This window comes from Lepidothrix coronata, unplaced genomic scaffold (genome assembly GCF_001604755.1).
Source record: "Lepidothrix coronata isolate B3197 unplaced genomic scaffold, Lepidothrix_coronata-1.0 Scaffold183, whole genome shotgun sequence".
NCBI lineage: Eukaryota > Metazoa > Chordata > Aves > Passeriformes > Pipridae > Lepidothrix > Lepidothrix coronata.
Window position 1 is genome coordinate 1,769,074 of NW_016690363.1, and position 21,507 is coordinate 1,790,580.

At 44.4% G+C, this 21,507-nt stretch overlaps 1 protein-coding gene across 5 annotated transcripts in view; it reads left to right on the plus strand.

Moving 5' to 3' along the window:
• Positions 1-21,247, plus strand: part of MPZL1 (myelin protein zero like 1) — a 35,262-nt gene extending 14,015 nt beyond the window's left edge. For 4 of the 5 annotated variants that reach the window (XM_017830747.1, XM_017830750.1, XM_017830749.1 and 1 more), the window contains exons 2-6: positions 778-938; positions 3,695-3,908; positions 9,191-9,323; positions 12,642-12,747; positions 18,599-21,247. In XM_017830747.1, the coding sequence (XP_017686236.1) occupies positions 778-938; positions 3,695-3,908; positions 9,191-9,323; positions 12,642-12,747; positions 18,599-18,700 (716 nt within the window). In that variant the 3' untranslated portion in view covers positions 18,701-21,247. Of the gene's footprint in view, positions 1-611; positions 939-3,694; positions 3,909-9,190; positions 9,324-12,641; positions 12,748-18,598 lie in introns of those variants that run through there. The other variant, XM_017830746.1, reaches the window with a different exon arrangement.
• Positions 21,248-21,507: the final 260 nt, after the last annotated feature.

Sequence of the window (21,507 nt, forward strand, 5' to 3'; positions counted from 1 at the left end):
AGGGATAGTGTCTTTGGAGTTTAGAAGGTGCCAGATAAAGAATATCTTCAACAGGTTTTCCGAATAGTGATGGATTTTACTGACTCGGTAGGAAAACTGCCAGTACAAGAGCAATATTAACCTTAATTTCTTTGAATTTGGGGAGTGGTTGTGGTCTGCTTGCTTGGTAGAAAAAAAGTTAAACTGCTCTCGTGCTTCTAAACTGTAACTGAGTGATTCTTTCTGAGGTCCTGCACACGATGGCCTTGAAGCATGCCAGAGAGCAGGAGTAGATGGCATAGTTGGGAGCGAGAGAAGTTTATTCCTCCTCAGCTTTCTGGCGGTGAGCTTTTGTTCTACCTACAGCTAGGAAAAACTGGAGATGGGAAACAAGATGTGAGCCAGAGAGGAAACTGAGTAATAGCTGGGTCCATGTTGTTAGTTCCTCTGATGGGGCTTATTTATTACAGTGTCTAATGGAACCTTGTATGAAAGAGTTTCAAACTCACCCCTTACGCCATAGAATTGACTTCCACAAACTGTTGCAGAGGAAACATCTGTGGATGGAAAAACATCCTGTGACAGATAATACAAGGAAAGAGAAGTGAACTGGCCCACTCTATCCTTGTTTGTATTGCAGGTATAAAATGCAGTGTTTGTGCACATGCTTGATGTGGGAGTTATTGATGCCTCTTCTCTTTTCCCCTTATAGGCAAGGTGATATGAACTTCCTGGTTCTCAAAACAGCACTGATGTCGCTTGTCCTCCTTCTTTCTTCCCTTTACCTCTCCCATGCAGTCAAAGTATCAGCAGTAGAGGTCAACACGCCGGAGGAGATGTTTGTGGAGAACGGGACAGACGCGAAGCTTCCGTGCACGTTCACGTCTGTGGAGGTGATCAGCAGCGCAGCATCCGTGTCCTGGAGCTTTCAACCAGAGGGAGCCGCAACTCGTATCTCAGTAAGGAGTGGCTGTAGGGAGGGGAGGCTGCCCTAAGTGTGCAGTGGTTCTTCTAGTTGGTTCTAAGGAGCAAGAAGATTATGGATTCGAGCCTCCTTCCACGTGTCTTGTCTCCATCACTGTGATTTTAGGGGGATCTCTGCAAAGACTGGAGCGTGCAGTGAGTGTAAAATACACCGGCTGCTTTGTTAGTCTGAGGGGAGGGGTGTTGGTGTGGTAGCACTATGTATGAAGCAGATGAGCATCTAGGAATCTTCTAAGTTCTCTATCCTCTTGCACTTAATTCAAATCCTGCAACCGCTCATTTTATCACTGGAATTGCAGTGTTACATTGTGTTGTGCTTGTTGCTTATTTTGCTTGTGTACTGTATAGCCTCTGCTAGAGAGGGCTTGAAGTAGCAGCAATCTCCCTGGTTTCAGAGCAGAATTGAATGGCTTAAATCAGTGAGCAGTTACATCCTCATATTATAGTTATATGACAAGTAAAAAGCCAGGCTAGCAAGGAACTTAGGAAAATATTTGACATCACTCATTTCCTGTATGTTGAGCCCAAGTGGGCTCAGATCCCTTGGGTGTGAAACCTTAAAAGAAATGGCTTTGATAGGTTGTTAGCTGTCTTCTTCCTCTGTTGCATAAGCTGGGCACATCTGAGCTCTCTGACTCTTCTGCTTCCTTCTGGTTCCTTGTCCTGAGTGAGAATTCAGAGGAAGCTGAACAAGGGACTCTGGGGCAGCAGGGAAGATGTGGGGACAGCAGGGTGCTCAGCCTGTCTGCTTCCCCTCTGCTGCAGACATGGGATCACTTAAACTCTAGGACCCCTTCAGTGCTCAAAGCAGAGATGATCCAAAACACTGTATGAGCATCTTGCTCAATATATAGAGCTCTGAAGAACAAGCTTCTCAATTTTCAGTGAAATAAATATTTAGTTTTGAAAAGGGTGCTTTTCTCCTTGGGAAGCCAAAGCAGTAGTTTGTCAAAAGTTTAAGGGAGTAGGGCACATTTCTTGCTAACATTGAACAGAGTGGGTGAAATCAAGCCATCTGTTTGTACATTTTCCACTCCCCATATATCCTTCCATGCCCTTTCAGCATCACTGTCCAGTTGTGAAAATACAACTTCAGGAGATAACATCATTTTTTGGAAGTGTAGTCAGTTCAGACATTCCACATGAATGTTGTTATCAGCACAATTGAGTGAAAAGCAGAAGTGGCCCAGCATGATCTGATGTTCATTCCTCTGTTTCTTTTGAGGGGCTGGGGGAAGGATAGAGGGAACATTTTTCTTTTATGAGCCCAAGTCATGTCATTACATATCTTGGTGGGCTTTTATTTGAAAGACTGGTTTCACGATCATGTTATGTCTGAGCTAAGTCCATGCTTCTCTTGACGAGGATGGTCCTGCGCCTCTTTAGAATCACACTGGCAATCTTACGGCCATGTGGTGAGGCTGACTTGACCAAGAGCTTCCCCTCCTTGTCCCCTTCCCCTGACACATGTCCAGGGATAGAGACATCTCTGCGTGAATGAAACATCTGATCACAGCAGAGTTTCACAATCGGCTCGAAATCACAACCAGTCAAAATCTGTCGGTTTTAGGTTTCAAAAGAAGCCTCACGTTAAATCACTCAATCATAGGCAAGGAGTGGCTTGAGTCACTTAGCCTGTGTTTCAGGACATATTTTACTTTGTGATTTCTCCTCCCTCAGGTGAGGACTCCTAGAGAGCTGAGGAATCTACCTCTTGCCTTCTAGACTACCGGTCGGATGACTTCCCCTGTGCACAGGGGGGGTGGTAATGCAGTACTACTGTGCTAAAGGTTATAATCCAGCTGGAAAAGCTGCAGACTGATGCAGTTCCTCCAAAATGTTGAAAGATGACTGTGTGTTAGCAGATTTCCTTCCACATGAGATAGTTTGTTGGATTTATGCTAATCTGTAGACCTCTCTTAGGGGATCCCATGTGTTTGAAAGCAGAGGTGTCCTGTAGAAGTCTGTGCACTTCTACTGCTGTAAATTCCAGTTTTGGTCAGGTATAGTTAGGACACGTGCAGTTTCTCCCTAGATTGTACTACACAGGTTCATTCTTCAAGGATTTTTGGTCTTGTCTGGGTTGTGCAGGGCCAGTGTGCAACTTACTCATCAAAAAACTCAGAAACGGTTCTATTTAGTTACTTGAAGGTTTCTGGAAAACAGCTATATATGCTCTAAATTGCTCATGGGATTTTTTGGGGGGTAGAAGGAAGGAGGATGTTGCATGTTAATTTAGCTGTGCTTTAGTTGCAAGTAACACACAGCAAAACACGAGATAGGAAACTTGGTATCCTTTCCCTATGAGGATGCAGGCGGCTTCCTGTGCCTAAAAGATAGATGGCTGTGTTCCAGAACTGTTCTGTCCTTTAATTATTCCCAGGTTACCAGTCTTTTTCTCTCCCCCCCCACCCCGTGTGCAAAACTCTATGTCCCTCAAAACAGGAAAAAAACCAAACCAAACAACGAAACAATCGAACCACAAAACAAATCAAAACCAACAGAAAACTGGAACTTGTGGTCTGCTGTGCTGGTAGGGTTGAGGTATAAGCCATAGCATGATTATGTGATCGAGAGGCAACAAGCCAGACTAAAGTGGTGAGGCAGGAGGAGGAAAAAAAGTTTCAAATATGTGTCATTCAGTTGGTTTTGAGAGAATGCTGTAACAATGAGAGAAGCGTGGTAGCTCTCTAACTGGATTGTTCTTATATCCTCTTTTCCTTGACTACAGTTTTTCTATTACTCTAATGGAAAGTCATACCCTGGAAAGGACATACCATTTAAAGACAGGATCACTTGGGCTGGAGATCTTAACAAGAAAGATGCTTCTATCACTATATCAAACATGCAGTTCCGGGACAACGGCACGTACATTTGTGATGTCAAGAACCCACCTGACATTGTTGTCAAACCAGGAGAAATCCGAGTTAGAGTTGTGGAGAAAGGTATTCACCCTATATGGTTTTTTTCCTTCCCACCTTTTTTTAATTTTATTTTAGTTTCCCCCTCCCTTGTCTGTGTCACTTTTGTTGGGGGTGGGGGAGTAGCCTGGAGGGAACAATTATACTTTTAATTCTCTTCTTCCAGGTCCTAATGATTGAACCGATATCTGTCAGCTGTTTAAAAAACTGAATGTCACACACTTTTCCTGCATACCCGTTAATTCCTATGCTTTGAACAATTATTAGCAAAAGCTGGTGGAAGCCTTGATGAAAACTTGTCCTCTCATTTCAAAGTCCTACGAACGCATTTCCTGCATTTCGCTACATTAAGGGCTAGGATGACATTTGAAATCTGGGGAGCAAGGAAACAAAGTGGCAGACTCTTTCCTTTGGAACCCTTCTGGTACATATAATGGAATACAACACCATAAATCTGGCCCAAGCACCTACTGACAGTGAAATGCTGCTGTCTTCCCTGCAAAGGTGTTTGTGTTGGATGTACATTCAGTCTCTTCTATTGGGATGTTCTTTCAGTGGTGACCCTTATAAACAGCAAGGGCTGGCTGCTTGCAGCCACATAAGGCTTCTGGTTAGCATTTGGCAACATCACTCACAGTCCAAACACTTAGATTCTGTGTGTCAATTTGGCTCTTTATTTCCCTTGATCATCCAAAACGTTTGATTGTTCTGCCTAAGCTGGAGGTCAGCCAAAGTGAGATGCTTCCTGCAATGAAATGATTCTTGCAGTGATTGGATTTCCAAACTCGTAATTGAATAAGGACGAGAATAAATGCTGAGTTCTCAAATGGCAGTGCAGATGCAGCTGTTTCATGAGATGTTAGTATGTTAAGGAAGATACCTATGTGTATGCTCTAATTAGAATGATGCTGCTGCTAATAGCAGGTGTGTACCCCTGCTCATGAGGTCATTCCATGTTCCTTTGTAGGCAAGGTCTGTATTTAACTTTTCATGCAGCAGTTTGAGTTGGACGGACCTCTGGAGGTCCAAGCATCACTTAGAACTTTCTGTTTCTTGGAAGTTTGAAGTCTATATACTCACAGAGTATTGATGGTCACCATGAAGAAGCAGTAAAGGAGCTGCCAGTTTGGCAAAGTCAGGCTGTTCTTGGCAAAGCCTCTTCAGATTTTAACCCAGGTTAAGCAAATGAAGGCTGACTTAGGTCCACTAATTCAGCTGATATTTTTTCAACAGACTTGCACGCTGGCTTCCCCATAGGTGGGGCATCTGGACAAGAGGATCACAATGATTGCGGAGAAAACCTTGTATTCAAAATAGTTCTCATCCTGAGAAAAATGCTGCAACAGTTGTCTTCGAATTCTTAAGAAGACTGTGAAAACAGGTTTTCAAGCTATAGCTGCAATGCTGTCTTGCATTCTGACTTCAGCTGAAAGTACTGCTCCTGTAATAAATAGGTTGTAACTCTAGTTGTAATAGGCAGCTGCTTCACAGTGTGTTCGAGACAGCTGGTGTTGCCTGGAGGTTGTTCATCTTTGATCTGAAAGCACATGGGGGAAAAAATGAGAATTGTGTGAAAATCTTTATTCTTAGGAGCAACGGAAACTTCCCTTTCCTGCCTGTTTCATAAAACTGATGCTAACACACTTTCAGCGAAAATGGAAATTGCTTTGAATTACAGTGATAATTACTGGAAAGTGTTCTCTGGATGGCTGGATTTTTGGTTTGTGTTGAGCTGTTAACTAAAATGTTAGCTTTCAGAGCTGATGTTCTGTTATGTAGCGGGGAGTATCTGTTACAATGAAGTCATTGGCTGCTCTGGAAGTACTCATGAGGAAATCATGTAACTGGAATGCTGGAAAATATAGGAAAAACATGGGGGTGAAACATTCTTTAGCTGAACTAAGTGATCATAAAATTGAGCTCTTCTGTAGTCTGCTGGACCATGTTCTGAGAAGCAATAAAGCCACACTCTAGTTTCACATGCAAACAGTTGCATTTTTTTATATGGTCTTAATAACCTCTGTCAACAGAACGTAACTGCTGTCCATCACTCAGACTCGACAAACCAGAAACCCCCCTGAGTCAAAGTGACAACACCATCAAATTTTAACATTGTTCTTCCAGCAAACACTCTGCTCCCTAGTTTTGGATTGTTACTTGATTTCTTGCTCTGAAAACGTGTGTGTTTTCTTTTATGGTGTACAAGGCAGCAGCTGCTCTGCTGACAGAAATGCATGTCTGTTTTGATGCTTTTGCAGGCAGTTATTCCTGCACTTTTGGAAAGGTGAAAAAGCACAGAAAATAGGGAACTCCTTATGTGCCTCAAAATAAATTTATTTTTGCATGGGGCTCAAACACAATCACCTGAAAAATATTACCATCTGTAGGACTTTCTTCCTTAATAGCAGAAGGATCTCTGGGCTGCTGAAGGTTCTGAAAAGAAGGGATGTCTTCTTTTAAGTTGTGGCACTCATGTCTTCATCTGTAATGTCTTACTGAGGCAGCTCTTCTGAAAGTCACTGAACCCCAAAAGAACAGAACTAAGTGAAAGCCCTGTTTTCTTAGTATGATGCACCTGCTTCAGGGTACTGCTCCCTTCTACATAAGTGTGTCAAAATGGGCTTGGTCAACAGACTACAGACTGGCTGGGAAGGGCTTGAATATACCTGGTCTGTGGTCCTTGCTGGAACAAGTCTGGCAAAGGATGACTAAGATGATTAAGGGACTGAACCACCTTTCATATGAGGAGAAATGGAGAGAAATGGGGCTGTCCAGGCTGCAAACGAGAAGAAGGGGTGATCTAGCCTGCAAAAGAGAAGAAAGGCTCAGGGGAATCCTCTCGTCAGTGTTTATGTACATTGATGGCATCTAAAGAAGACTGAGCCAGGCTCTTCAGCGGTGCCTGGTGACAGGACAAGAGACAATAAGTGTAAATTGAAACACAGGTGTCATGGTTTGAGATAGCCCCAAAATCCTAATTCCCTAGTCTAAGCCCCCTCCCACATTTCAACCTAATGTGAGATGGATTTTTCCAGACAAAACACACCAGACTCCGAATGGGGGAAAGGGAATATATTACTACAATACATTATACACACGATCACAATATCTCTACCATGACATATAGTATTTACAATGATCAGATCTCCTCTCCCCTCCAAATAAAAGTCCAGGAGGGAAAGAAGGACAGATCCCTTCTAGTCCTTAAGCAGCAGCAGTCTGTCTTCTTCACATGCATGCAGCAGCTGATAGCTGGATTTCTGCCAGCACTCACGAGGGAGGTATCCAAGCTCCCTCGGCCCCATCGCCTCCAACCGAGGGGTCTTCCGTGGGCTTCGTTCACCCCAGACAAGGTTGTTTCACCACGGTCATATCACGAAGACACAGGGGGTCTTCGTGACGTTCTGGTATCTCCAGGAGACTCAAGCTCCTTGCAGGGCCTCTGTGCCCTGTTCTCAGGCTGCCACCATGGCAGCAGTGTGAGGGGGGAGCCAAGGTCACCCCCCTCTGCATTCCTCTGGTCGTCCCGGTCCAGTTTCAGGACGCCTTTGAGCTTCTTAGCTCATCTCTCTCTCTGGTGCTGCATGTCCAAAACTGCTCTCCATAATAGGAGTCCATCTGCCTCCTTTCTTGGAGGTCTCAAAGGAGTTTTGGGGTCTGGTACAGTTCTTACCCCCAAGAACTCTGTCTCTCAGCTGCTGGCTCTCTTTTCCCGGCTCTCCTTCCAGGAGTCCTCTCTGCGGTGCTGCATGTCTCTGTGGCTTCTCCGGTTCAGGTCTTATCTGTCCTGGCTCTGTGCCACTGTTTCTCTGGTCAGTGCCGGCTGCTGCTCTGCACCCATGGAGAAAAACATCTCCCGGCATAACTACAGACGCTTAGCCCAGTCTAAGACTGTTCCAAGTCTCTGCAGTCCCCCGCTGGGGGCTGGGGGCCAAAGCCCCCCTGTGGGGCTCCGAGCCCCTTCCTCGTGGCTCTACAACATGGCCACCTCTCCATCAACAACAAAACTACAACTTGTCTCTTCCGGTGAGCTTGTGATATGTTTACATTTTTGCAGGAGCGCAGATTGGACAAATCTCAAGTGTTACCACCCCTGGGGGTTACCACTTCTCAGCCTCTGGGGGAAAACCCAAGGTCCAAACCACCACAACACTAAATTCCATCTGAGCTTAACTCCACATTTTCACTGTGACTGAACACTGGAGTAGGTTGCCCAAAGAGTCTCCCATCCCTGGGGACAGTCAATTCCAAACTGAACAGTGTTGAGCAATCTGAGCTGCCTGATCCCACTTGAGCAGGGGGGTTGGACTGGACAATCTCAAGATGTCCCTTCCAACCTCAGCAGTTCTGTGATAACCAGACAAAGGTGAGAGAAAAGTCTGAGACAGATTTTTCTGTATAAGAAGACCTGTTGGGTCTTTTGCTGATTCACTTGTATTTGGTACAAGTAGCTGGTACAGCTTGGAGTCTTGTAAGAAACCCTCTGGCCTAAGATGTTCCTTGCATTAAACACAGTGCAGGGGGAAGGAAAGGGCTTTGTTTCTTCCTGGGAAAAGCTATAATGGTAGTCTGTGTGTTCTTTATCTTGTAGGTCTTTTCCACTCATTCTCTTCTGATTGGCTTTTGTTTCTGACTGCTCTTTCTTGGCCTACATTCCCCCAAAATAATATTAGGGAAAATGTGAGTAAAGCGATACTGCATTCCTCTACGTATATGTCTGGTATTGTGCAGTGATCCTGATGCAAGAAGGAAAAAAATGGGTCCATACAAATGTATAGAGCTGTATTTAGAGACACCAGAATCATGTAAAAACACTAGTAAGAGTGATCATGGGTAGGAACTGTGCTATCTGCTGCATGCTACCTGGAGAACACCCAGCCTTCAGTGGGTTATCAACGTGCTGTGTTCAAATCTGCTTTCAAGCGTGCCTGCCTTTTCCTTTTGACCTTGGTGGGAATTTGCAGATGGATGTAAGTTACCCCACCCCCCACCCCTTCAGATACAAAACGAGACAGGGTTGTCCTCACTGTCAGCTGTGTTCCCTGACATGTAAAAATTCTCGGTTCGATATAAAGGCAGTTCTGAAGGACGGTGGCACTGAGAACACTCCCGGTGCGTGCTCTGTCCACACACTGTTCTGCTGCCTGCCTGCTGTCACCGCCTCTCAGGCTGCAGGTTGTGATTTCTGGATGTTGCATTAGTGCCTCCCGCTCTAAACGAATCCAAGCTCGAGAGCGTTTGTGGTTTGCACTTCTGTTGATGAGGGAATGCAGAAGAGTTGAATGTTTTCTCCCTTCTCTCCCCAGACAGCCTGCCTGCGTTCCCCATTGCCACGGTGGCGGGGATAGCCATCGGTACGGTTACAGGTCTCTCATCGCTCATCTCTATTGTCGTGTGTCTTGTCATCAGAAAGAACAACTCTAAAAAACGATACTCTGGGTAAGAGATCTCCCTCCTCACCTTTGGGTGATGTGAGGAACAGCAGCAGGAGCAGAGGGAGGGCTTGAAGGGGGGTAGGAGGAGTTGTTTCGGCCAAGTCTTGGCAGCCATGGCTACAGATAGGGTATGGCCATGTGGAGCACTGATCATCTGCCTTTAATGAATTATCTTTGTACTGTGCTTGAAAAGGCATACTGACCAGGAGTTGCACCTGAAAATCACTAGATATTGAAGTTGATCCCCAGCCACAGGCATATATGCCCTAAGAACATTTAATCCAAGATCCCCTAGCTCTGGTCTGTTCCCCTTCCCTCCAGCTCTACTTTCCCTACCACCTCCAAAGGAAAAGTGCCATATGTACACTTTCAAGGAATGCTCTGTGTTGAGATTAGGACTGGATTTTTCAGTCTGACTCCTAAGCCTAGAGTATACTTGCCAAAACCCCATTCATCACCACACTTCAAAGTAAGGAAGGAGTAGCCACTCTGCATCCGTTCTCATTCACTGTCTGGTTTTTGTTAACTGTTCCCATCCCTGCAGGGTTTTTAGTGTTAGGAGGGTAACCCCAAAGTGAAGCACAGTTCTTTGCGTGGGCATATGAAAAAGCAACAAGAACTAACCAAGGCAGACTTGAGTCCTGTGGTGATGAAGCTTGATACTGGTGGAGGAGGTGCTTCCTTTTTTCTCCTCTCTAATTAGATGGTAATTTGCTTCTATAAGAAAGAATGAAAATTATGTATGGAGTCTTAGAAACAAACCCCAAACTTATAACTTTCTTCTGTTCTTTCCCCAACAAATATTCCTGCTTGCTGCAGGTCCTTTGGGTTGCCCTTGGGATAAAAGAAAATAACTCCAAAAATAAACTTGTGGGGATTTCCAAATTAAACTTTGCCCTGTCCTTTTCCCAGTTGGAGAGCTTAGAGAAAGGGAGTTGGCTATTGCCCAATGGTAAGGCTAAATACATCAAAGGCGGCTGTGTGTGCTCAAAATTGTGTGGAAAGCCTGGTTTTCCCTCTCTGCATGTGTCCTTCCCCTAAGAATTGAGAAGAAGCCTGCAGTGTCATGCACCAGCAGTGTGCCTGAGGTGGCCTGCTTGCCTTGTTTCCCACTGACCTGCCCTCCAGTGTCTTCCTGCTGAAGGACACACGCTGGTGCCGAGCCTGGAGCAGTAGTTCATGCACTGTGATTTCTTGTAGTAGATTTAACTGCTCTCTTGGGAAAGTAACCTCTGAAGTTTAAATACTGCTTTCACTGACCATGCCAGCTCTGCATGATGTGTAGAGAGAAACCAGCTGTGCTGTGACCCCTTCCAAACTTATGGACTGTCTTCTATACGATGCTAACTCGGTGTGTGGTGGTGGTGGTGGTGGAGAGATGCACTTACTCCCAGATAACCATTCTGCCTTGAACTGAGGTGGGCCGGGGCCCTGCGCGGCATCTGGAACCCCTGCATGGCCACAGTCTCCATTCATGCTCTGACTTTGGTGTTTCTTTTGTTTTGTTTTGTTTTGTTTTTCTTTCTGCCTTGGTGTGCTGGGATCGGATCCTGCTTACCTTCCTCTCCTTACAGAGATCCTGATATAGACGCCAGATTGGGAATGTAACAGGGCTGGGTCTTCTCTTCCAGTCCCACTAGACACCATGGTAACTAATCAAGTTGGTGGTTGCTGTTAATACCTGTGTGTGTGTGTACACATTTCCTCTTCCTTTGCTGACTAACCAGCTAGCTCTCCACTAACATAACTTCACTGTAATTTGTGCTGGAATCTGTTGGCAAAGGGATGATGCATTTCACTGGGTGCTTGGGTTTCATTGTCTCATGTCTAACTGGGGTGGAGTTTGCTGTTTAGCCCAGATGGTGTCCCTCCATCTCTTCCAACAGTGAACTCGCCAGTGCATTGACTAAAGCACAGAAAATTCAGAGCCCTTTCTGTTTCAAAATAAAAGTAAATTCCCTGGAAGTGTTCCTCTCTCTCAGACAGCTTGGGTGTTTGAAAACTTGGAGAGATCTAAGTACATTAGTTGCTTAAACCTGAGTGATAACATTTAGATAGTGTAGATCTGAGGAATTTTGTGGCTAAAACAATGAGTGATACATAATTTTAGTAACAGAAGGGCTGCATTGTCTCTAATACAGTAGAAACCCCTTCCATGATGGCTGGGGTGGTATTTTTTTTTTTTTTAAATTCTTAACTGCTGCATGTATGAGGAGCTAAGTCTGCTATGGTTAGACTTATCAAAGGGTAAAAAATGCTTGCCCTGTGAGGATGTGGTCTGCTTAATGTCACTGTCCTCGTTTGTTTGCTTCTGTACTTGCTTTGTAGATTATCTGTCTATGAAGATTGAGGAAAAAGGAGGCCCAGTGGTCAGAGGGTTGTGGTAGCAAAGGGAGCTCCCATGTCTGCTACCAAGGAGATGGCTGGTTTACTTTCCTGGGTGCTTTGGTACAAGGAGGTAGATCTAGCACTGAGAGACCCATTACTGCATTGCCCAGAAGCTGCTGACTTTAAGGACATTTGCTCCTTCTACTTAGATCTGTGATATTCCTTTCTCTGTCACAGGCTTGCTTTCTTTTCAGTCCTGCTTTAAGCAGATGGAAAGAAGCAATCAGAGAGTGAAAACTGGCAGCCTTCTTTTAGGGCTGTTGGTTCTCACCACAAGACAGTTCTTCTGTTTGAAAAACACAATTTGCTTGATTATTCAGGTAGCCATGAGGGCACATAGCTTAAAATGTCATGTGGGACTCTTGAGGTGATTGCTCCAGAGACAAATATCTGCTGTGAGTGGGCAGCATTAATTTGGGATCACAGCCTAAGCAAAGCAAGGGAACTAATGTGGAGTTCGGTAGGAAGTACCTTGCTGATATGGAAAGCTGGTGGCTCTTGCAAGTGTTGGCTCTAACACTGGTATAACAGTTGACTCAGTAACTAGGACTGTTTAACTTCTAGTTAGAAGATAATTGCCATTTACCACTGTTAGTTGAGTCTGAAGCCCCAGAGAAGAAAACACATGGGTTGGGTTGAATGGGAATATCTAAGGAACAGGGGTTTTGGAGGAGCTGCTGTCCTATGTTAATAGTTGCTCCTTCATGTTGCTTACTAATAAAACTCGGAGGAAGGTTAGAGAAATACCTCGGGAGAGATGGAGAATCATGTGTGTTTATTTTAGAATCCATTGTGTTCACTTTTACTTTGGCGTTATCTGCCACTCTCATCTTGCCATCACTCGTCTTTTTGTTTTTTGTTCTGTTTTTTTTTTGGGTTTTTTGTGTTGCCTCTTGAACATTGTCGTGCAAACTCTGCTCTGCCACCTCGTCAGCTGCAGTACCTCTGAGAGCTTGATGTCTCCGGTTAAGCAGGCTCCGCAGAAGGCGCCCTCCGACACAGAGGGCCTGGTAAACAGCGTGCCCGCCAGATCACACCAGGTAAACTGCTTCCTGCTGCTTCCCCGAGCAGGATCCTCCCAGAGCGTGGGGAACATGGTATGGAAAACATAAAGGCAGGGTGGGATGCGTGCGTTAGGTGCTGCCTGTTAAAGTGCTGGGGGGTGAAAGTGTGTGCCCCAAACCGGGGGTGGACAGTAAGCTGGGACTGGTGGACTCTTCTGCAGAAGGCTTAGTGCAATTAGAAGATCAGCATTTTGCTACTGGCTGGGATGGAGTTTTATGCCCTTTTCATCCTAAATTATAAGAAAAAGACGGTTGTGGTCTTGTGCGTCAGCATACACAGGTTGTAGTGCAGTGCAGGGTTGGCAAGGATCAGGAGTGGGCAACGACTAGCTGTTCAGTGAAGAGACAGCATTGTCTACTAGATATGTAATCACCCCATAAAGCTGCCTAATGTCTTTTGAGGTTGTAGTGGGGAGGAATTTTCCTCTCTCATGCTCTGTGGTGTGTACTCCCTTCAGAGGGCGACGAGGCAGCGCGGTGCAGACACTGAGCAGCGATGGTCAGTTTGCAGATGGCTCGTGCTGCTGAGAGCTCTCTTCTGCAGAGCCTCCCAACTTGTGTGGGCTTGAAAGTGCCACTCTTCATGCTTGCTGCTGTTGGCAAAGTCCTGCTGACTTTGAAGGAAAAAACTGTCTCTTATCCAGACTTAACATTGCATGGGAAATTAGTTAGAGGGGAGAGGGCATGAGTCAGACAGGGATTCTATGCAACGTATGATTACCTGTTAAAAGTGTGCAAGATTTCCTAATTTGGAAGCTCTTTCTTACCTCTTGATTCATGTATTCCCAGCAATTTTCCTGTGGAGGTACGGACCCTGAATGAATTTAAGTTAAAAATGGACTTTTTCTTGATTAGCCACCTTTTAGAAAGTGTGTGAACTGGTGGGTTTCTAAGTCAAAGTTAATACCTGGGTTCCTAATTTTTCCCGACAAAACAATGGAGATGTGTGTTAATGTGTTAACACTACGGGAAAAAACCTAAATGTGCTTTATCCAGTGAGCTGGATAAAGTCAAAGTCCCTACTCTGTTGGGCTTCTAGTTTGGTTTTGAAATGCATTTTGTTCTGGGCCTTGCAGTATTTCTAGAGTTTTAGCACACAGGCCCACAAATCTGCCTTCTGACTTGGGAGATCAGTTATTCTCTGAACACAGAGGCTATATACTCAAGTTGTAAGATTTAAAGATAAGTTCAGATTTTGACTGGAATGGGTCTAGTAGCAGCAGGTTATAAGGCCTAGATAAAGCTTGTCTTTTCTAGTTCACGGGAGGAGCTTCTAGAATGGGTGAGTGAGACAGGTGCTTCCTGCTGTTCCCTCTTCCAAAAAAAAAAAAAAAAAGGTTTTGTGGGATTTAAATTGCAGTAGGTGTTGGAGTTGATGTCCCTAGGTCACAAGACCAAGATGTTTTGTCTAATTACTGTCCTGGTATGAAGCAGTACATGGAAGTGCCCTGAGAGCTACAGGGATTAAGAGTTTTGCTGTTCTGCGCTTACATGTTAAAAGACTTTAATGTTTTGGTGTGAAAACTTGCAGTGTCCTCACGTTCCCATGTCCTCAGTGTTCTGGGTCTCAATGTACTGGAAGGAACATGTCAGAGTAAATCTAAACTGTGTAAAGATAACTCAGAATCAGTGAGCTTTTGCCCTTCTGTAGTTACCCTGGTCTGCTTTATTCCTTAAGAGGGCCCTCCAGGGTCTTCCTGCAGGTAAGTTCCTAAAGGGAAACTCACAGTCTGAACACTACTGATCTCAAAGGAAAAATACTGCAAATGGCTTTTGTTTCCTTCAGATTTTTAGATTTTTAATCTCTTAGGCAAAAAAGAGTTTTGTCTGGATTTTCTTTTCTTGGCAAACATTTGTAGCAGCAAGTGGTTCCTCTGCCTTCTGTTAAACATTTGCCCCATTTTACAGAACAAGCAAACAAATTTACTTTTCTTTAAAAACATCCACAATGAAATCAGAGTAGATCAGATTTTGAACAGAATGTTTAAATCAGTGAGAAAACTAAATTTCAGTTGCATTTCTGTATTTCACTTATATTTTTAACTTCTAGCCATTGTTTTGTTGATTATTTTTATAAGGGTCTGTCATGGTTTGAGATAGCCCCAAAATCTAAATATTTCAAATTCAACATATTTGAAATCTAGCATCACATATGAGTAAAACCCAGTATTTCTTGGTAATCAAGAAATTAGTTGCAGTATCCAAGCTTTTGAGGTGTTGTGTAGGGTGAAATGCAGATATCCAGATTCCTGGAGTTCCCAGAAGCTGCTTGCTGATTCAGGCACACTCTTGTCTCTTGGAATGCCTGGCAGTTTTAGACCAGTGGTTCCCACAGTCAGTGCTGTGGTCAAACAGCAAAGGCCTGTGGTCTTCCTTGTAGCCTTTCACTTGGTGGGATGTGCAGGAAGTGACTGAGTGCTTTGTGCTGGAAAAGAACTGTGAATACAAATACACAACCCCTGCCTCTGCAAGTTAAAAACAGTGACAGAGGTGGTCACTCTTGAAGAGTGGCATTTAAATTGATTAAATTAAGTTTATTCCTTTTTTTTATTTATGTGTCAGTTTAAGTATCAATGGTGGAGTATTTGTCCACATCACTTCTCAGCTGAAAGTGCACTGAGGCTGCATTTCCTTTGTGTGTTTTGAGTGCAAGTTAATCAGGTGTGGACCTTGCTTTTTGGAGTACCCCAGAGTGCTGAAAGTGTGAAAATCTGATTCTGTGAGTGCTCAGCTGATTGAATCAGCTCCACTTGTTTTCACTGTGCCTTCCTTCTCCTCAGGTACGTTCTGTCCTGTCAAATTTGTGTGTGGTGTTTCTTGTCCGTGCCATCACTCTGTAGTGACTCCTGTCCTACCATGACTATTATTTGAAGGCCAGAATTACACGTATTTCCCACATGGATGTCCTCATTTAGTAAACTGGGTTGCAGCAGTCAAATGGGAAGGCAGATTGTCCCAAAATATGCCAAACTCCAAGGTGGCTGTCACTTGTCTTTGTGCTTTGCAAGGAGCTGAGTGTTCACTTCTGGGCAGGCTGAAGGACAGTGATGCTCAAGAGTGACGTCCACAGAAGGCATTTCTGATGTACAGAGCAGGTTGGAGCAGAGGTTCCTGAGCAGGGAGGTCTCTCAGTGTAGAACTGGGGAGCACTGAAGCTGCATTAACATCTGCTACAGAAGTGCAGATCTCTGGCTTTGCTCTTTCTGGTTTAAGATAGATCTGAACAGGCTGTGTTTGAGCTCTGTTCCAGGCTTTAAACTGGTTCTCACGACCCCGAGAAGGAGCAGTTCATAGTGCCAGGAATCTTGATTTAAATTTCAGGTAACTTTCCTGGAGCTGGAATCTGTGGTAGTTGGAACAGGTTTCAGAATCTAGAGAATTTGAAATACTATAGACTCCTGTTAGACCATGATGGTCTAACTTTGTAATTCCTTTTTCTTTGCTGTAACTTGCAATTCATGACAGCTGACAAACCCTTAGCAGGTACTCCTGCTGTTCTTTTCCCTTCAGTTCTAAATGGAAAAATTGCAAGGTTCTGGGAAATGCTGGTTTTGTGTAGCAGTGCCAGCCTGTCTTCTGATTCTGAAGAGTCAGGATGAGCTTATTTGGGATTAGATGAAAGTTCTGAATTGTTAAGACTTTTTTTTTAAGTGGCCCTGAATTAGTTGATTGTAGTCAACTAGAAAATCAACTGACAGCAAATTAAATAGATGGAGCATTGTAATAAATCCTTGGTCCTCCTTTGCCCTTTGTTAGCTAACCTACCACTTACTTAGGTGGCTGACAGTGAACATATTGAGACAGTGGTAGCTTGGTTTGGGTCAGGTGATCAGGCCAGTCAGTCTCTCCACCACCACCTAACATTCTGGTTGCAGCAGAATAGCTGTATTTAAATGGCATAAACCTAGAATAGTGATAACTGATCCTGAGGGGACAGGATCAGTCAGGTCAGAATAGTGATAACTGGTCCAGAGTGAACTCCCGTGGTAGAAAATTGATCCATCAGAATTACTTGAACAAAACTTGGAGAGTCATAATGATTGCTTTATGCAGTTAGAGATTTATTAATTTTATTTTTTTTTAACTGATAGAAAGTGCTCTTGAGCTGAATTTATCCTACCTCTGCCTTCAGGCAGATGAGACTTCCAAAATTGCTTGCAAATAAACTTTAAGGTTACTTTGCCTTGAAGTTTATGTAAATACTGCACTCTAATTGGAATCAGTAATGTAATCCTGGTACAGTGTTGGAGACCAGAACAACATGAAAGCAAATAGCAGAAAAAGGAAAAAAATGGCTATATTGAGATTTAAAATCCAGGATTTTCTAAGACATCAGTGTCCTTTTTTTTTTCTCCTTCATTTTCTCAGTCTGCTGTTTATATTCAGTGTTTTATATCCACTCGCAAGTTTTTGCCCTTCTGTCTGTCTTCTGCTCTTTTATCACCTTGGAAATACCTTACCCAGAAGGAAGAATAATGTGGATTTAAATTACTTCTGAAAGAGAACAAGGTATTTATCAGGTGTGTGCTTTGCCACTGTGCTGGGGGGAAAACAGCTGTGCAGGAAGGTACTTTACGGTCCTTCAAGGGCTTAATTTTCTGTCTCTTTTCATCTCTGGCTCCTGATTGGTTTGGGAGATAGATGGAAGGATTTCTGGGTCAGTTCTGTAGAAGTGTTTCCTAATTTGCCAGGATTCCAAAAGTATTGGCAAGAATGGAGTAGGAGAAGTGCCTGTGAAGGCTCCTTCTTCCTGGAACATGAGGGAAACTGAAACAGTTAATTGGATGAAATGTTTTGAAGGAAAAACTGCTAAAAAAGCCACAACCAAACTAAAAGCTCTCTCTCTCTCTGTAATTCCCCCCACTCAGCCCCAAACAGGACAGTCCCTTTCCCTCCTGCAGGGGGGTGTGAGGGGTGTTCTCTGTGCTGAGGTGGTCCCAGCCTTGTGCTCTGTGCTTGTGTCAGCTGAGGAGTGCAGTGTGGGAGCTGCAGGTCAGACCTGGCCATAGAGGTCCCACTTGTCTTGTTGGGCACCTGTTCTGTGTAGGCTCCAGTCCTGTCTCCAATAGCTGCAGTTTTCTCTCCTGTGGGCTGTTTTGGAGGACGTGGTGTTTTGGGAAGGCGCAGGCACGTTTGCTCAGCTGAAGGACAGTGCTGGTAATGTCCCCCACTGCACCCCAGCAGAGGTAACAAAGGTGTGTGGCCGTGCCTGCCCAGGGTGTTTATGGAGCTGTGCAGAGCTTGGGCTGGTTCAGAAGTCAGGTAAGAATTCTGTATTGCTGCACCACTGCAGTACTTTCTGTACTACACTGCTGTGTAAGTCTTGATTCCATCACTTGTTTGGGCAGTGACCCATGTCACAGGGGGGCTGCAGGTTTATTCCCTCCCTTATTATCCAAGTGGTCTAGGGGTGCTGGAATTTACGGGAACTGAGTGGCAGAAGGGGAAGTACCCTCTACTGTGGACTGATAAATCCGTAGTACAGATCCTTCTGAACAATAACAAATCTGGCGTGCATCTGACTAAGCCACGTGTCTTTACTCCATAACACGTAAGAATTGCTGCATTTCAGAGCAAAGGATTCTAGATTTTGCTTTTCATGGGGAGGAAGAAGTCTCAGAGGGAGGAAAGGGCGCTGTTGGCATTGCTCCCAAGAGCAGAAAGGTGGCAGACTAGAGCTCATTCGCAGGCCAGGGTTCATTCCACCTGCTTCCAAGTGCCGTTTGCAGTCATTAAAGGTTTGTGGTCTTGCTTTGGCTTTCACCTTGCTGCAGACGTGCTGCCTGTTCTGAGAAGTCCTGATGGCTCCTCTCTGTTGTGTCCCCAGGGCCCAGTCATTTACGCGCAGTTAGATCACTCCGGGGGACAGCACAGCGACAAGATCAACAAGTCAGAGTCCGTGGTCTACGCCGACATCCGGAAGAACTGAGATGAGATCCTAAGCTGTCCAAAGGAGAACACACACTCAGACTGGAATTGCTTGAACAAGATTTGACCCAGAGAACTCACATGTGGCCTTTGATGCCTAGGCTAGGACCAATGCATGTGCATACAGAGGGAAAGATATATATGTATTGTGTGTAAATAGTCTATTTAATCGTACAGAAGTGAGACCAATGTTGCATGTTGAAATGCGGTAAGAATTTTTGCTTATAAATCGCCGATATCCTTTTTTGTATCATGTGTGACGAGAGAGAAAGTGAAAACTCGCATCACGATTTTTAAATATTTTTATCTTGATTATTAATGGAGAAACTGGAAGATGCCTGAAGATTCTAGATTGACCTGGAGATTCTTTTTTTTCTTTTTTTTTTGTTTTTTTTGCTTATAAGGCCTTCTTTTGTTGAGATGAATATAAAGGAGACATCTTCTTTATATCCACTGAATTCCTTATGTATACAGGGTATTTATCTTTCTTTGGTCAGATTCTCGGTAAAAGCTGCCTTCTCATGTAAACTAGACCCTCTCACTTGGTCTTGTAAGCCAACTTGTGACTCCTAGCTGTCAGAAATGTATGTCTTAGCAGTGTAAGTGAAGGAAATCTTTAGGCCTACCTGACCTGTGTAACACAGGTCACAGAACTGTTTACTTCTCTATGAGCCCAGCTATTCAAGATTAGTCCTTTGAGGTGCAGGGATAGTGTTGATCTAATGAATTTTGTGGAATGGTATGAATGAATTTTGTGAACACTAAGGAGATAGTGAGTTAAAGGCATAGGAAGCTGTAGCTGTAGGTGGTTACCTCAGACTCTGTTGAACCTTTCAGTGAAATGTTTCTTCCTCAAAGCTGTGTCATTTCATGTAAGTGTGAAAAAGGGCTCCAAAGGATCTGGAAGCTGTAGTACTCCCTTACTTCTCCCATGGCTCCGTTATACCACTGTCACCTCCTTAGAGGTGCTTTATCTGTTCTTAAAAGCCTGTAGTGGATGCTGAATAACCTCTGGAGAATGTCTAGGGCTCTTTGGGTTTTTTTGATGTGTGGTTTTTTTTGGTGTAACCTATATTTGCACAGAGGATGCGGAAGGGCAGTTTATTTCCTTCATCTCTGCAAGTCTACTGCTTGAGTATAGTTCCCCAGCCTCTTGTTTCTAGGTTAAACTCCTCCTAGGTTGTTAAGGATCTCTGCTGATGAGGATCTTTCTTCTGCTGATCCACAGTATCCTGAAATCTGGTGCTCAGAGCTAGAAGTGGCATTCCAGCAGAGATCTTCTCAGAGTAACACATGGTAGAAGGATTTCTGTTTTGTACATCCTAACGTGGTGTCGTTTGGCCTTTTTTTGTGGCAGCAAATGATTTTCAGTTTGGTCTGTCATAACACCTTGTCTCTGATTCTTACCCATTTCCTAGTTCTGTCTTGTTGCATGGAATCAGTCACAGAATGGTTGAGGTTGGAAGGGACCTCTGGAGATCATCTAGTCCAACCCCTGCTCCTCAAGCAGGGTCAGCCAGAGCGGGTTGCCCAGCACTGTGCCCAGCTCTGAGTATCTCCATGGGTGGAAACTGTACAGCATCTCTGGGCAATCTGTTCCAAACGAACTCAAGCCTAATGTAACAACAAGTAAATGAGAAATAGTTATAGGCCCGTGGAAGACCCTTTCAGAACCACATTAGATAATCCTTTGATTATAACAGTGGAACTTTAATAGCTGTTTTTTGTAGAGTGGGGGTTTTTTTCCCAACAAAGTTGGGCATGCCAACACTATATCCCTTCATCAGGATCAGCCTTCACAGGTTTTCTGACAACACCTGCCTTTATTAGAAGTTGACAGCTTTATTTTTGTATACATGCACTGGCTAGATTTTAAGACATTGTCCTCAAAGCCAGAACCAGCTTCTTAAAACTGAGGGTCAAAAGGAAACCATGGATTAATTTATTCTGCTAGATGTCAGTTCCTAATCCTGCAATATCTGAATTTGTGTAACCCTTGTTACAGGACTTGGCTGATATCAAAGAAAGGACATGTTTCAAGATGTTTTTAAGATATCAGTTTTCAGATGTTTGCCAAGTCCTGTTGGGAGCTGAGACACTGTGCTGTGGCTCATTAACCATTGCAGCTCTGAAAAGTATGTAGCATTTTATTTTTTGGCAGTAATGCATACAAGATGAAAAATGAACAAATTTCTTCTCCACAGAAGGCCTTTAAATATCATTTTCTACTTTGAGGATTAAACGGGTTTTAGCAAGACTCCACATGATGGGCTATGATGCTTCTTCCCAGTGCTGGAAGCTGATGGAGTGGGACCTACTTGTCCCAGACACACTCAGGGGGAGTTTCCCAACTCAAGCTTCTGTCTGTTGATACCGTCCAGTATCTGTTGTGTGCCAAAGCACTGTTCTTGGTTGCTGCAGTACTCACACTGGTGACTGTAGCCAGCAAATTCTTTACTCAGAAGATGGGGACGCCCTGGCACAGGTTGCCCAGAGAAGTTGTGGATGTCCCGTCCCTGGAAGTGTTCAAGGCCAGGTTGGATGGAGCTCTGAGCAACCTGGTCTAGTGGAAGGTGCCCCTGCCCATGGCAGGGGTGTTGGAACAAGATGGTCCTTAAGGTCCCTTCCAACCCAAACCATTCTGTGATTCTATATGATCTCCTCAGGTGCTGGATTCTGCACCTGGGACGGGGCAGCCCTGGGTGCACGGACAGACTGGGGAATGAGATGCTGGAAAGGAGTGCCACGGAAAGGGCCCTGGGGGTCCTGGTGGGTGGCCAGTTGGCCCTGAGTCAGCAGTGCCCTGGC